The sequence below is a fragment of the Festucalex cinctus genome, chromosome 1 (assembly GCF_051991245.1).
Source record: "Festucalex cinctus isolate MCC-2025b chromosome 1, RoL_Fcin_1.0, whole genome shotgun sequence".
Lineage (NCBI taxonomy): Eukaryota > Metazoa > Chordata > Actinopteri > Syngnathiformes > Syngnathidae > Festucalex > Festucalex cinctus.
This window is the reverse complement of record NC_135411.1, coordinates 15,487,512-15,504,754: the sequence shown is the minus strand read 5'-3', so window position 1 is coordinate 15,504,754 and position 17,243 is coordinate 15,487,512. Positions and strand designations below refer to the sequence as shown.

General features: G+C 37.3%; 1 protein-coding gene across 1 annotated transcript; it reads right to left on the bottom strand.

The window, feature by feature from the left end:
- Positions 1–15: 15 nt before the first annotated feature.
- On the bottom strand, positions 16–8,718 carry efcab14 (EF-hand calcium binding domain 14). Its single transcript, XM_077519043.1, has 9 exons — positions 7,979–8,718; positions 6,363–6,511; positions 6,122–6,267; positions 5,859–5,957; positions 5,678–5,785; positions 3,506–3,658; positions 3,122–3,206; positions 2,927–3,046; positions 16–1,340 (listed from the first exon to the last, which is right to left on the bottom strand). The coding sequence occupies exons 1-9, from the start codon at positions 8,152–8,154 to the stop codon at positions 1,171–1,173; spliced, it is 1,206 nt and encodes a 401-aa protein (XP_077375169.1). The 5' UTR covers positions 8,155–8,718; the 3' UTR covers positions 16–1,170.
- Between the last annotated feature and the right edge of the window lie 8,525 nt (positions 8,719–17,243).

Here is a 17,243-nt window from a genome sequence, read left to right as displayed (position 1 = left end):
CACAATCAATTTTTTTTTAAACTGTTTATTCATTGATGTTCACACAAAAACACAATCGCATAGTAGCAGCGTTTACATCAGAGATGGGGAACCAGTCCTCCAAGGGCCATACTTAATAAATGGTACACTTATAAAACATGATCAAATAAATATGTGGTGAGCATTTGTGGGTTAATAGGCTGACGGTTCCCCACCCCGATCTATACCAACACGTTTCATAGTGGCCCCCGGCCATTGCATTCCCAGCAAATTGTCCGCGTCATAGTTGACAATTGTCATAAATAAATGTGTACATTTTACATAAGCAACTTGGATAGCACAACTTAAAATATACAAGTTTTAAGATGAGAATTCTAAGAAGTCATCCGACACACCTTGAACAAAATGAAATGAGATTTTTTTTTTTTTTTAATGCACAATTATGCTGCCCATAAAATGCGTCTTTGAAACGAGTGATGTCAGTGCTTGTACTACCTGTTACGCATTGAGCTTGGTGCATCTCAGGGGTGGGGAACCTTTTTTTCTATTTTATCAAGTCATTCATGATCCATACCTTAATGATACAATAATCAAAGAAATATTTATGATAATATATGCTAAGCATTCCTGGGTATATGGTATGTTTGACCCACATGCTGTTGGTTGCCCACCCCTGCTCTACTGCATGCTATGCCTCTTTATTATTGCTACATAAATTCTTAGTGTTTCCAAGTGAACATAGCCCTTCAAATCTTGTTTTATAGGGAAAAAAACAAAGAAGAGAAAAAATATAATCAAGATATCCGGATACATTAAATATATTGACTGACCAGGATTCGGATCAATCGAGTGTTTCAGTTAAGATAGGAAAAGTGGCTAAAAACAAACAGGCTGGAAGAATCGGCTTCTAGTAGTCAAGTTTGTAAACATTCATAAAAGTCTATAAATACATTTCACGTTTGTACCAGGTGAGAGCGCAACGATTGATGGTGTGAATGACACTTCTAAGTGGGACATTCTGTAGCTGAATGAATCAGAGCTCAAGGAGGTTGTGCTGAATCGGACAGAAATGGAAGATGACAATCAGTTCACACGCACAAAAAAAAAAAAGTGCAGCAATTACAGAGAGCGTGCGCCAGACCCCGCTGGGCTTCCTTCAATACTGTTCACTGCTGTCTGTGGGTGACTCGCTCACAACCCAAAAGCGGCTCTCAGCTCCGTCAGGGAGTACCTCTCGTCGCCGTCGCTGTCGAAACACCTCAGGGCGCGAGCTTTCGGGGCCAGTTGCCCGAGTTTCCTCCACAGCTCTTCGTACGACAGGCCCGCTGCATCGCCAGTGTCCGCGAAGATTTCTTTCAGATCTTGTGCACAAAGACACACATACACACACACATATATATATTAGGGGTGTTAAAAAAAAATCGATTCGGCGATATATCGCGATACTACATCGCGCGATTCTCGAATCGATTCAATAATCGGCAAAATCGATTTTTTAAATTTTTTTTTAGGATTCACATCTTAAGCATGGAAGAATGTTATATGAACGGAACATTAAGCCTTAATATTTTATTTCAATGCTGTTCAAACATGAAACAAATTACAACCTCGATAAGACTGAAATTTCAGATAAATAAATAATACATTTTCATATAAATCTTACACTCTACAAGCTTACTGATTAGTATTTTCTAAATTTGAATGAAAAAAAATCGCAGCAATCGACTTATAAATTCGTATCGGGATTAATCGGTATCGAATCGAATCGTGATACGAATCGAATCGTCAGGTACTAGGCAATTCACACCCCTAATATATATATATTTTTTTTTCCCCCCAAAATGCAGGTTTTGCATCTCATTTGCATTCTTAAAGAGGAAGTCAACACAACCCTTTTTCATTGACAATATGTTCTATGCAGTCCCACTGGTCTAAATATGGTATTCTGGTTAATATTGTGTTAGTGGAATATGAGTTACTGGATGAAACAAAATCCAGCCATTTTTTATCCACATTAGGGGTGTCCGTTTTGCCACTTGGTGTCAAATGACAATGACATCACAGTTGCTCAGGTAACAACCAATCACAGCTCAGCTTCAGGAAACAGGTGAGCTGTGATTGGTCGTTTCCTGAGTCCTGAGCACCTGTGATGTCATCTTCAGTTGACAGCAAGTGGCAAAATGGCCGCCTTTGAGATGGATAAATATGGTTGGATTTTGCTTCATAACTCATATTACACAAATGTAATATGAACAAACATGTCATATATAGGGCTGGGTATTGATTCAGATTTCCAGAAACGATTCGATTCGATTCACAAGGGCCAGATTTGATTCACAACGATTTTCGATTCAGTTGAGGAATTCATTAACTCATTTACTCCCAATAACTTGTAAATACGTTTTTTTGTTTTGTTTTTGTTTTGTTTGAAGTGTCCCAAAGACGTATTTTTTTTTTTTTTTTTTTTTTATGCTAGAGCATACAGAAGGCTTTGCAGCCTCTCAACAGCAAACAACGGTTGCAGAAATGGTAGTTATTACACAAACGGCCAGCAGGTGGTAGCAGAGCAAAGGAGATCAACCAAGGCCATGTTGGAAAAAAAAAGAGCTAAATTACTCACAATTCTAAATAGATTAGTGAAAATTGATTAAATTTAGCTATATTCTAATGCTAATTGTTGCAAAACAGAAACAGAAATATACTTTAAAAACAATTATTATTGATATATTAAATGGTTTTATGTATTGATATTGGGTTATGAAAAGGCGTATCGATACGATATCGATATATCAATATTTTAAACACAGCCCTAGTCACATATAACATATTGTCAACAAATGTTTAAGGCTGACTTCTACTTTAAGTATTTTGGGTAAATGCTAATTAAACTTTCAAACTTGGTTCCTGGATTACAGCGAGCTACTGCGTTTGTCGTCGTTTTACACACCTTTTAAAGTGACACCAGGAAGGAATCGCATCTTTTGGCATTTGATGTCGGTATCTCTCTTGGAGCGGTTCGGGGGAAGGAGTCTGCTAGTCTGTGGATCAGGAATTGGCTTGGTGTTGTCTATCAATATAAAAATGTATGGTAAGATAGGTAAAAATCATCGAGCAGTTTTATTCCGCAGTGACAACGCAGCACCTGGTTTGCTTGTTTGGCTCTCGCTCATCTTCTCCGTCGTTTGAGTCCCGCTGCTGTTGGAGGGTTGAAATTCTGTGTCTTGCAGCTGGAGAAATAAGGGGGAAAAAAAAGAATAATTTGAAATATCTTAGCATGGGCAGTTTTTTTTAAGTTTTTTGAATCTTGTAAACATATATTGTGGGCTCAAAAACATAACATAAAATACAAAACAACCTCTAAGGTTGTATAACCTCAAACTTAGTCGGATATTCAAACTTTTTTTTTTTCCCAAATAAAAAAAAAATTGAAATACGAACAAGTACATTGAATTATAAAAAACAAAACAAAAAACAAAATCAGCAGTGGCATCATGCCCTTCAGAGTGCACAAAGAAAAAAATCTGACGTTTTGTTTGGAGCCATTCTCCAAAGACGACACTCTGTGCTGGAGCTCGACGACGCTGGACAGGAGCATGTGGATCTGCTCATCGCTCCACGTGTGGTGTTTGGCCTCCGTCTGGTTGGCCTCGCTCACCACTTTCCTCAGGTCACTTATGTCCTGTCACAACAAACACACGTATACTGTTACTATACGGCTATTTTTCTGCAAGACCACAGGAGGTTCCGAAAACGTAAAGAGAAGCAAACTGGCTCGAGAAGGAACAGCATTTGTAATTTGGCTCTTAAATTAAGCTCTACAGCTAAGCTTGGCGTGAGGAATCAACGTTTTGAGTATTTTGGCCAAGGCGGAGAGGCCTGCGCTCCACATAGAACTACCACAAGAAATGAAGTGTCAAAAGATCAATCTGAAACTAGGCCAGCATCTTCCCATACGCGCCAAGTCTCCATTGTTTGTTTCAATCGGACAAAACAGGAACAGTGAACACATTCCAAGTCTGCTTCATACCTTGTTGGCTGCCAAGTGACTTATATTCACAAGATAAAGCCCAAAAACAAATACAATCTCACAGTCCCCAATGTCATAAATTATTTAAGAGCTGCGTCAAACGACTAAATGATTACTATTGAGGCTGTGATACAAAAAAAAAAAAAAAAAAAAAGTGTTTTCATCATCTATGTCATGCAAAATTTTGGAGTTTTCTCAAATGTTGACCTACTTTTTTTTTTTTACTCGGAAAGTAACCTCCCAAAATAGACTGGCACTTGTTCCATGTATTATTAATGAAAACACGAGCATGATGGCGCAGTGAAACGAGCCCGGTCTTAACCTGGCGTCTTCTGCAATGGAAACTGCACCAAAGGCACATTATGCATGTGGCATAAGAATATTGTGATACATAAATAAACATTGGCAGCATTTTGGTTTGGATTGCAGCCACGTACAAAGTCGATCTGCTGACATCTCGGTCATGTGCAAGCCCTCGTTATTAAAAGATTAATAGGCAGAAGGAGGACAGCAGCTGAGGAATGACAAGTAGAGCAGATGCTTCACATGGTGCAGACCACACTCAGAAAATCATTTGCAACTTAATCATTTTTTTTCAATGTTAATATTTGAATCTTGTGAAATTACAGCATTCTCTCCCTTGTAATAGATGTTTATTCTCAGGAAATTAAATAATAAGTTTGCAAAATGATGGCGTTTTCACACAAAAAGTCATTATGCTTATTTACTTACTCTCATCTTGCCACTTTATCATAACAGAGCTCCTTCTCATAAAATCACATTTTCTTTTGAAATACGTCATAGTCTTGTAAAATTATTACATTTTTATCTGTCATTTTTAAATATGATAAATCATAAAATTATGAGAAAAAAATAATTTGTGATTTCTTTAAATCATAAAACCTTCAATAACACAAAATTCTAACTTTTTTGTGTTATTATTTTTTGCTCTAGGGGTATGATTCCTTTTGCTTTAACTCGTGTCCAAACTTTTTCATTTGAGTGCCACATACAGAAAGTCAGAAGAACGCAAGGATCACGTAATGTTATGAAGAGAAATTGTTTAGTCCTAAAAAAAAAGTGTTTTTGCATATTTAGAAAAATGCTACAGTATATATAAACCAATTTATTTGTAATCCACCCATCCATCCATTTTCTGAACCGCTTTTTCCTCACAAGGGTCGCGGGGGTGCTGGAGCCTATCTCAGCTGGCTATGGGCAGCAGTAGGGGTACACCCTGAACTGGTTGCCAGCCAATCGCAGTTATTTGTAATAATAGCACCTAATTTTTTCAACACACTTCTTACTTAGACCATTTGAGAAAAAAAAATATCTTAATTTTAACTGTGTCAAATGCCATGTTTAGTATGTCACAGGCCCCTGAAAAATGGATGGTGGGCCGTAAATGGCCCCCAGGCCGAAGTTTGGATGCTACTGTTTTAACTAAACTGAATTATAACTTTTTCACTATTCCATTAGTCGTTCTTTAATTGGCTGGGCTAGGAGTGGCATCCATTTTGTCTCAACTTCAAAATACAGTTGCTTCTTGCAGAGGTGTTAAGGAAATGAAGTCACCGGACAATTCATTAGGTACACCAGTAAATTCTCCAGAGCTCGACTACAAGTAACATGATATTGTTAAATGAAAACCCAATTTGTGTACAAATTTACCATTGTTTCCTTAGAACCGTCCGAATTCTTCTGAGTTTCAAGCGCAGTCTGCATGGTCTTCACGTCGTGTTGAACACTTGTTAGTGTGCTTCCGATCGTAGCCACGCTCTGAAATCCAAGGAAAAAAAACATCCGTCAAATAAACACCAACAATGAAAACATGTATTTTGTAAACTCTTACCTTTTGAAGTTCTTCCACTGTCGTGGGCAGACTGATTAAATCGGAGGCCGATTTCAAATTGGCCTTTAAGTGGTTTACGGCAGAGTCCAACAAAGTGATCTGCAAGATGGCAATGACATCTTTTCAAATGTGAATTCATAATACCTCCTCTTTTATTGCTATTATAAGGGATGGGTAACTATTTTCACTTTACTGAAAAAAAAAAAATGTGTGCGTGTAACTGTTCTTACTTGTCGTTGGACAATGTCAAGATGACAGCTCACCTTTCTATTGATGGCTGTGAGATTGAACCACAGTTTGCCCAACCCTTTGTCTCCATTCTCAATGTCATCAAGCTCCCTGTCCTTGTTTTTCAGGTCCTCGCTTAGTTTTGGTATTTCACTTGAAGACGCCTTTTGGCTGGATTCCACTGTGAAATGACATACATCACAGCAGTGTTAAAGGGGTTCAACGTTCTCCATGAGCATCACAACACAACAGCAGCTGCGTGCCAGTGGCTCTCACTCCTGCGCAGTTGTTCCTTCATCGAGTCCAGATCTTCCTTCAAGGCAATCTGCATCCATATGAGTCCAGCGCAGGCCATGACACAGGCGGCGAGTATGATGAAGAGAAACAACGGGTAGCACACAGTGCAGCATTGACTGTAACGGCGCCTGTGAGCAGACAAAAGCGGCAGCATTAGAAACACTGCTACGCATCTTTAATTATTCATGGGGAAGATATTTTCAGAGGTTTGTTACGCCATGGGGATTGTTCGTTTTCATTACGTCTTCAAAGCTCCATAAACTACAAAGTACTAGAGGGCCACTGAAGTGCACAATAGATTGTTATAAGTAGAAATGACATAAAATACTACAATTTACAAAATTTGATGTAAACGTATAAAAGTAAGATTTAAGTTTATGCTTTTATAATTTACACTTAGTCTAATAAGATTTGGCAGCTTTCTCTCACCTTTATTCTTATAATAACCACACAATATTTCATAAAACTACTACTTGATTCGTTTAATATTCTAAATGAATTTAAGAAACAAACATTTTTTGAAGTTAAAAAATGATCATGCATTTAATTAATAAATTACCAATGATTTTATCGTTGAATATCACAATATTCCGTCATGTTTTGTATCATATAATTTTGTGTTCATTCTTCTTAAAGGGATACTTTACTTCTTTAGCCATTTTTGGCAGTCAAACATTAATATTTTGCACACATATTTTGAGGTTGTGTGGGTTGAGCCATGGGAGGGGTCCATTTTGAATTGTTTGTTTACAAACAAACAGTTTGTTCACAAACAGAAACAGTCAAAACTTCAGACTTCACCTTTAAATCCCCACTTTAGTATTGTGAAATTGTGTAATTTAAAATTGGTCCTTGTAAAACCACACCTATGTTGTACATATTGTTAACGGTCAAATATGTAGACAATTCCTTGTTATTCTCTTATCAATTGTATTTTTCTAGTAAATACATTACAGCTTTATCTTGGAAAATGGCGAATGCTCTTTTCATAAAATTACAAAATCATTCACACAACTCTTATACAGCACTACTTTATAATTAAAAATGACAACTTATTTCTCAAAATATTGCAACTGTTTTCTCATAATATGTCACTTGTTGGGTTAAGTAATATGGCATTAACAAATACAGATCATCGTCTGATTTTAATATATTTTTCCCGTTTACTCAAAAAAAAAAAAAACCCAAAAAAAAACCTAAAAAAACAAAAACAAAACAGATGGCTAACAAAATTGAATTGAGAGATTAAAATAAGACGTCGTTTATGCAGAGCACATCAATGGTAATGTAAAATCCTTGCCCAATAAATGCGAACGATACTTTTTTTTAAAATTATTATTTTGTTTAATCTGAGTTCACTCTTAACTGCAAAAATTATGTATAACTTTTCTGTAAAACCATTTTAATATTCTAAAAAATGTGTCACACATATTTAAATTATTTTTTTTTTGGTGCTGTCATGTGGTAATATGCTTGTGAAAGGACTGTTTACACAGATTCTATAACATGGGAGTCCGTGTTGTCCAGTATGCTAAATGTTGCAACAAAATCAAACATGATCTTATTCCCAAATTTGCCACAAAGTGAGCACTCACTTGCCAAAGCTCGCTCCGCTGCTCATGTCGTTGAACTCGTCGTCCTCCGAGCTAGACTCCGACTCCGAATCCGGCGGCTCGGTTCGGAGGAGCCGGTGACCGGAGCCCTTCTTCGCCTTCTTTCTCTTGCTGTCCCCGAGTCCGATGAGGGCGTTGAGCTCCTTCCTCTTCTTCATTTTCTTCTGAGGGGTCAGCGAACCTGTCGCGCTCGACTTAAAGCCGACTAAATCCAATGTTTTGTCCAGCTTGGTGGCCGACTTGCGGTTGAAGCTAAGCTAACGCCAGAGTTTCAATCACGGAAAGAAGCTGAAGGAAATAAACACGCCGGAGAACGTCGGTTACTCTGTCAGACAATTACCGCGTGATTGTTATTTATCGAGCAACATATCCATCATGTGAATAAAAATCCCCGCTTTAGTAACTTTAAATGCTAGCGCTCCCATTAAAATCCACCGGATGACTAACTCGGCTACATCTGACACCTTGCTAACGCTAGCCAGCACCACTACAAGTGGCTCACGTTAACTGAATGGAATTTAAAGTGACTCGCGCGCGTGACGAGCATTTTTGTGTCAATGGTGAAGGACGTATGAAAACAGAAACGCCATATTAAACGTCAAAATTCTAAATTTGCTGCGACGTCTTTCGAGACGTTGGTCGGCCTTGCTGCATGTACAGTAAATTGTTTAGCTACGACGTTGCAGTAAGATCAAACCTGATTGGTGGAGTGATCAGATTCTAACTTCCTGTGTTTCAATACAGCCCCGCCCACCTCTATGCGGCATTTTAAAGTCAACTCACGTACATGACAACAAATAGAATTTTTAACTTTTAATTTTAAGATGAGGCTTGACCTCTGAAGTTAATTAACTTTTTTTTAAGCAGTAAATTTGTTGCTTAACAATAGCAGTGCAAAATTATTAAATTATCTAACCTTGACTAACGAAATGTTATAACTCAAAGGACGGTTGGTGTGGTGATAAATTTCATGTTAATTGGACATGTTTGGTGAGGTGCTGTGAAGTTGTGGGTTTAATTTAAATGAATACTTTACTAATGTTCAAATTTTCAGCAGTAAAAAAAAGTTAATATTTTTTCTATCATGAATTTGATAACGTCATTATTTTTCCATGTACAATTAATAACTCTAAAAGCGCATTTTGCAACTTGCTGTCAAAATGACATCACGGGTTGAGGCCTCAGGTAACATCCAGTCACGGCCTCACATCTGTCCGAATGCTACCTGTAATGAAATAAATAAAAACAGAAAAGAGTTTAGTGACGTTTGAGATACAGTGTTTATTTGAACTTACTAAATGAATTAAATTCGAAGAATTTCAAAGCGGCCTATGCATTTTTCCATTTTTATCTAAACGGCCCTTGCAGGAAAAAGTTTGGATGCCCCTGAGCTAGACGGTCAATCGGACGGACTCCAGCTTACTTGGCAGTTTCCTAAAGGGACATACTGTAGAGAAGTCATTTTCTTAGTATTTACTTATTTATATCCTGAATGCAGTGCTTTGTGTAAATATTGATTTTTGCTGCCATGTGGCTGTCTACAGCAGGTCATCCCACCGACTGTCGGTGTGACCCAGCAAGACTCTTGGGTTGAGTGAAGGCGAGAGTCCACTGGCCTTTAACTCCTTTTCATGAAAATTGCACACCCACTGGCCTGCTTTCTGCTGGGGAAAAATATATTCCTTTATAACCCCTGCCGACCCCCCCTCCCCAACTACTGCAGTGAATTACTAATAATAGTCACCCGGTATGAAATTCAACACACAATAGCCACGGAATGCTCCTTAGCGTCTCAGTTTGAGATGTGGCCCTACTGCTGATGCTTTATTATGACCAGAAAAAAAAGAGAATTCCTCACATAATAATAATAACATGGTGCCCACACAGAGCTAATATTATCATAGCTTAGCAGGACTAATGTGTCAGTTCTGCTACACCAAATTAGTGGGGGATGATGTTATTGTTTTGAAGATTATAGGGGGACAAAATTCAATCAGCGTCGGAACGCCCGGCGAGGGGGACATGCGTCCTGCTGTGGCTCGTACGCATCCTTGCCAGCGTGACGCCTGCGGATCAAAGAAGCGCTTGTGTTTCATTTTTCTCTTTTTTAAAATCTCAGGGTCATAAGGCCTTATGTCGTGTCACTGAATGTGATTACAACAAAAACAAAACACGCGTTCTTGTGCTTTGCGGAGAATGTAAACAGCCATGCATTGAATTGGAATGGAATTGTCTGCTAATTGAAGGCTTTGGTCTGACACGGAGGACTTTGTGAATACAGATGATCATCAATTGGACGCAGAGACTGCGGTCGGAATACTAAATTTTTCTTCCGCTTGCCAAGCAATTTACCTCTCATTCATCACGTCTAGATTTATTTTGTTGCATGAGGCGTGAACACTGGTGTGGAAAAATGTATGTTTTATGGCTGTTACACTTGGGGAAAAATGAAAAAAAAAAAAAAAAGTTACGACTATAGGCAGACCAATAGAGTTCATCCATCCATCCATCCATTTTCTTGACCGCTTATTCCTCACAAGGGTCGCGGCCAATAGAGTTCATTCCAGCTCTAATTTGAGAAATTTCAAGTCAATCACATTTGTTTAAGTAAAAGACTGAAAGTGGAAGTCAAGTACAAAAATGTCTTTACAATACGTTCGAAGCGGACCCAGTAGTCTAAAAACAGTATTCTGAGCAATATTGGGTTTGTTTGTGCAATATAAATTGAAAGAATCAACCTGTTTTCATCCATCTCAGAGGGCGGCCATTTTGTCTGGTACTGCCACTTGCTGTAGACTAAAAATGACATCATAGTGCCTAAGCCTTAGGCACTATGATGTCATTTTCAGTCAATAAATACTCGACATAACTTCACACAACACAACGTACGTGACAGTATGCCGCTATCTCCCCACATGAAATTATACAGTGAACTACTGAACTGTATGAAATGCTTATAAAATAAGATTAAATACATAAATAAAGCAAAATTGTGAGAAGGCAAGCTTGCTGGAGGTCAAAATGTGTTTTGAGGACCAAAACAAACAAAAAATTATCATCTATCGCCACTTTGGTTGTTTACTTTTGACTCGAACGCTTTCAGGTCGGAACTAAGTAAAATAAATCCGACCTTCCTCGAATGCAGCATAAGCCCTGAGGCACTGATGTCATTTTCAGCCAGTGGCAAAATGGCCGCCCCGTAAGATGGATAAAAACAGGTGGATTTTGCATCTTGGGGGAAAATAGTACATATTGTGAAGAAAATGTTTGACTTGACTTGCACTTTGACCAATTAAACTTAGCTTAATAACAGTGGTCCCTATTAGTGGAATTCTATGGTTCAAAGTCTTTTTGAGCAGTATACTCAAGATGGATGGTAAGAAATCAGAATCATCTTTCATGTCAATTGATGTTGCTTTCTCCAGTGTGTTGTGGCATCAGCAGGGGGCAATGTTCTCTCACTTGAAGGCTTGACTGTCGTCAAGGACAAATGTGCTCACAATCACAGGCTCTGGAGGCCCTGCAAACTAGATCAGTTTCTCTATTAGGCTCACTTCGAGCAGCCATAACGGGGCTTGTACCGGTGAATATTTCACGCTGAGCAATAGGGACGGTATGCATACAAATACATTCGCACAAGATGTACCCGTTAATATAGAAAAAAGGTCATGTACCAACGCCATTGTGCCGGAATCCAGTGCCGGTGGGTTAATGCGGCGGGAGTGACATTAAAAGCGTATGGTGTCACTTCAACAATACAATACACGGCATGATAACAAGAGTGTTTATCACCAATCAGCCAGTGACTGCGTGGGTTTATGTACTCGGCTAATGAAAGGAGCCAGGGGGAAGAATACATCAGCGATCTGATTGCATTTGAAACATTTTTTGTGCTCTTTAAATCACTTCATTTAATCAACAGTGAGCCTGCAATAGCCTTAACCACATTGCAGCTAAAACGGCAAAAAAACGCTTAAGCTAAACCACACCGCCTTTTCTTCATTAGATTCACAAGTCAGTTGAAGCCTATCGCAGCTGACTTTAGCCAAGAACGTCGGCACACCTTGGACCAGGGTTGCTCTAACAGTTTTTTTATTTAAAATTTTAAACGATCAGAAAAAGATAGATGAACGGTAGATGAAAAAGTTTTAAAACTGACCTAAAAGTGTCAAAAAAGTGACCATTAAATGTACAAAAAGGAAGAGGAAAAGCAAAAATTTACCATAAAATGTTCATGAAATTGCAAAAAATGTTAGATAATTGAATTTATTTCATTTATTTATTTAAAGACAGAAAAGAAAATGTTCAAAAAGTAACCACAAAATGTCCCAAATCAAAAGGAGGCAGACAATTATCATAACGTGTTGGAATTGCCCAAAAAAAAAAAAAAAAAGGAAATACATTTTTAAAAAGGGAGAAAAGTTAAAAAATTCAAAAATAACTATAAAATGTACAAAAACAAAAGAAATCCTGAAAATTATCATAAAATGTACACAAAATTGCCAAAAACTCAGAATTTATTATTTTTTTTAAAGGCAAAAAACATTTAAAAGGCAACTATAAAATGTCCAAAATCAATTAATCAATAGAAGAAATCCTACATGTACACAAATTAAAAAAAAAGTAAGAAATTTTGATAGGAAACAAATTCATATAAAAAAAATAGTGTCAAAAAAAGGAAGGAGAGAAAGAAATTGATCATATGTCCATTAAATTACCAAAAAGTGTCAGAAATTTGACAGGAAAGCAGAAAAGTCTAAAAATGTATGAAAAACAAAGTATGAAATATTATCACACCCCACCAAAATAAATAAATAAATAAATAATAAATAAATAAATAAAAGACGAAAGGTAGTAAAAAATGAGTGTCAAATTAATGAATGCTGCATATTTTTCTGTTATGGTGCAGCTCTTATTATAGGTCTTATTATAGCTCTTAGTCACTCAGTACATTATAATAAGATTAACACACTGTTTCATTCATCACAATGCTCCAGACAGATTTTGTTGTTGTTGTTTATTAAAATGGATCTTTTGACAGGAAAGGTTGCTGACCCCTTGTGTAAGCTAAAACACAGTTGGCCGAACCTTTGTGCTTAAGGGTCCTTTGATATTTTTTTATGTATTTTTTTACAAAAAAAAAGAAGAAAATAAATTGTACTGCAATAATTAAATGTAATGATAGAATAATAACAATTCTCATTTAAAGCAGCTAACAAGAGTGGCTAGCGGGAGAAACTTGCAAAAGCTCGTGGGCGTAAAGCAGACGGGGACATGTTGCGGGAGTTCGAATCACGGAACTCATCGTTCGCAAAGTTCTTCTCCGTCAGGTATCCATAGCAGAAAGATGGCAGCAAAACATGTCAGTCTACTGTAAGTCACGGTACGACCTATGTTATATAATTAGAGATTACTAGACCTAATATTATAGATAAAATTCCATGTTGATGGGATAACACTTTTTTTTTTTTTTGCACATTATTGAAATTAATAGTGGGTTTATAAAATTAATTAATTATTAGTTCACCACTAGATGGTACTCAACAATACAAACGGGTCCTTTATTTTTGTAAATTATTTATAATTCATTTAATTTTAATTAATTGGCCAATTATTCAGTAAAATCGATCAACTAAAAAATTGTTTGTTTTACTATTTTTTCCCCCCAGTAAATTGATTTGAAACAGTTCATTTTAATAGTGAAATTACTCATACACAGTTTTTACATCTTCCAATTTATAGGTACCAAATAATAATAATAATAATAATAATAATAATAATAATAATAATAATAATAATAATAATAATAATAATGATAATAATAATAACAAATTCTTTAATGCAATAAGAAATTATAAAAATTGTACTTACAATAAACAGTTACTGTAGCTAATGAGATAAGTAATCAAAACAAAATAAAACATGAATACCTGTAACTACATTTTAATTGACCACTGATAGTGGGGGAACCGAACTGAATAACACAAATATTACTGGGCTCTTTATAATGTAAATGCTCAGTGGACCGGATTAGAGACACTAAAAAGACACTGAAAGGTCAAGCATTTGAATCTGTCCATTTCTGCGTCTAACTGAGGCTATTTTCAACCCTTCATTAAGTGTACCTGCTATGCAGTTTTTAAACAATTTAAAACAATCCCCACGTGTCTTAATAATAATCCTGTGACGTGCTCTTGACTACCGGGTCCCGTATACCGCTGGACCAATGGCGAGGCTGGCTTTTGTTACCATGACAACCAGGGGGCAGACTAGAGTGTTTACGTCTACTTGTGTAAGTGGAGCCCAGAGTGTGGGGAACATTTTGGTGGGAATCAGTTTTCTTTTTCTTTTTTTTTGTAGCAAAAACTACAGTATGTGTCCTACTGCAATCTTAAGGAAGAAGAGGTGAAGCATTACCTCCACAAAGGCCAGATAATGAATGGAGTCCATAGTTATTTTGTTATTTTGTTATTTTTCCGCCCCTCTCTACTCGTCGACAGGCTAGTTCCCGCTTCGCGGAAGGAAAAAAGGTTCCCCGCCCTCATTTTAATCGATACCCTGGTGCAGGAGCACTAATTCATATCAGATGATTGCATCTTTGATTTGAAGCGAGCTAATCCGTCGTCAGCCGCGGTTGAAAGAGGATGAAGAGAAGAAGAAGCGGCAGCGCTGGAAGGAGAACAGAGGCTCGGCTGATATACGATGCTCATTTAGCACAAAGAAAATTGGGGCAACGGGGGGTGTAAGGCATTTGAAGTTTGGCAGATGAAATTAAAAACAGTTCACGCGAGCTCCTCAAAGCTTAACAACAAAGGAGGAGGAAGTGGATGATGAAGAGGACGATGGCGATGATGATGCAGCTCATCCGGGGAAGGAGAGGAACAATTCTCTTTTTCATCAAGTGCTTATGTGTGTGGTGGAGCTCAAGTTTGCATCTGTAATTGTTGTCCTGGTGGGCAGGGGTGGACTTGCCATTAAAAGCAAAACAGGCTTACCTGGAGCCTCCATATTTCCCCTGGCAAACATTTTAGGAAATTATTGTTTTTGTTTTGATTCACAGTCTTCACTGCCACCCCAAGTTAAAATAGATTTGACACTTTTATAGCCGTCAATGACAATGAAAGGGTTTTTCGCACACTCTAACACCAATGTGTGATATATGTACTTGTGTGAAAACCCCACTACATTCGAGCACAACACATATTTGCGTGCGTATGGGAATATTTAGCCAGCTACCGAGCGTGAACTTCCTGTTAAGCAGTCAATGAGGCCGAGTTATACATTTCATCGTCTTTGTTACTTCATCGCTGGCCTCTCATAGCGTCACACCAGCATACGAAGGGAGTTTGGAGATGAAAATAGCGCTTAGCGCTAGCTAGAAGCTATGACGACGCTAGCGGATGGCTTTAAAATTGGTCAAAAAGGATAAGCGGTTCAGAAAATGGTTGTAAAATGGAAAAGAACACTCTGGGTTCTGCCGTTCGACAGTGTACGGCGAGGAATCCTGGAGGTTCAAGTAAGTTATCTTAAACTAAAGGTTGATGCTACGTGACCGTTAGAGCTAGGGATGTAACGATAAGCGCGATATCGTGATAGTAAATCTGCCACAATATCGTCGTCGTCATGTTCACAATATTTAAATGCAACAAGTCAGGTTGATTTCCATTTGTGCAGTTTTTGCACCTCTTTTTAGTGCAATTTAATTTTCATTAGGGATGTTTTGGTCCTTCTATGTTTAAAACCTACACTAATTGTCAGATGAAGGGGAACTTAATGTGCCTGTGAAGCAAGTCAGTATGTGGAGGAACTCAATGTGTGCGTGCATTAACAACATAACATAATAATAATCCATCCATCCATCCATCCATCCATCCATCCAACTGCTTATTCCTCACAAGGGTCGCGGGGGGTGCTGGAACCTATCTCAGCTGGCTTTTGGCAGTAGGCGGGGTACACCCTGGACTGGTTGCCAGCCAATCACAGGGCACAACATAATAATAATAATAATAATAATAATAATAACATAACATTGATGTTATGTACAAAAGCACAATATTGTGTTGTTTTTTTTTTTAGTATGAGCTCATTTTTTTTACAATATTGTGACCTTTTTTTTTTAAATATTGCCAACCTCCCAACAATATCGTGATAATTATCGTATCGTGAGCTTCATATCGTGATAATATTGTATGGGGGCATTTGGTTATCATTACATCCCTAGTTCGCGCGTCGGTATTCTCTGACATGAAGTTTGGTAAAGTGCTTAAGACAACATATAGTGAGTGTAGTGGTGTAGATGAAAGTGCACTTTATATTTGCTATTTGGTAAAATTTGATTATTATTAATTTTTTGGGACTATGATGTTTTTTTTAATTGCAAAATTGGGGTTCAAGCTGACCTTGATATAAATAATTACATAAAAGTAAAAAAAATGGAGACGAGAGAAAGAGTTTTTTTTTTTTTTAAATTGTTATTTTATCAAAGCAACCAAAGATTTCAATCTTTTTCACGGTGACACCAAATGTGGATAACCGACAAGTTCTTGCTATCGTAACCGTGGTGCTGTTGCCATGGAAGATGCCGTCGAGATGAAGTGGAGAGCGACATTTTTTTCCCATCAAAAATGCATTAAGTTGGCTGAAACAGTAATGTTGATTCATGACCTCAGCAATTAAAGTAAACACGTCGAGATGATTCATTTGCTACATAATAATCCTCAAGAGGCATTTTAAGGAGTTTTGCTCAGGAAATAAAAGAATGTTCTCAAGTTCACACTTTTTAGTGAATGATAAACGTTATTATTTCAAGTGATTGTAGTTCGTGGATGTGGCAGCCCCATGAATGGTTTTGCCTTGGGCTACCGCATGACTAAATACGCTTTTGGTAAACAATGATAAGCACAGTTCTGGCCTTGATTTCCTCACAATGGAGCTATTTTATAAAGAATAATCAGATTTTACAGCTGCAACACGCTGCTGGCACTTGTCATTTTTTTCATAGTGGAACCAAAGATTGACTGGTTTATACAAATATTGTAATTACTGACATAAAAAGAGTTCTTTATTTATTTTGTAATATTTTATTTGTCTTTTGTAAGAACAGGACAATATTTTGTGATTTAAACTTTGGTTATTAAAATGTTATTGTATTCTCATGAAATGTTCTTTTATTTGTAATTATGTTCCATTATGTCGTGTGGACCAAATATTCTGTAATAATTTGGCATCTGGTGTACCTTGGCTGATG

Excerpts from the sequence above, each read along its gene's own strand:
- efcab14 (XM_077519043.1), bottom strand. The coding sequence starts at position 8,154 with ATGAAGAAGAGGAAGGAGCTCAACGCCCTCATCGGACTCGGGGACAGC. Across the intron at positions 3,207-3,505 it reads AGAATGGCTCCAAACAAAAC|CTGCAAGACACAGAATTTCA; the intron begins GTCAGATTTTTT and ends TTATTTCTCCAG. Across the intron at positions 3,047-3,121 it reads GAGCCAAACAAGCAAACCAG|ACAACACCAAGCCAATTCCT; the intron begins GTGCTGCGTTGT and ends TTATATTGATAG.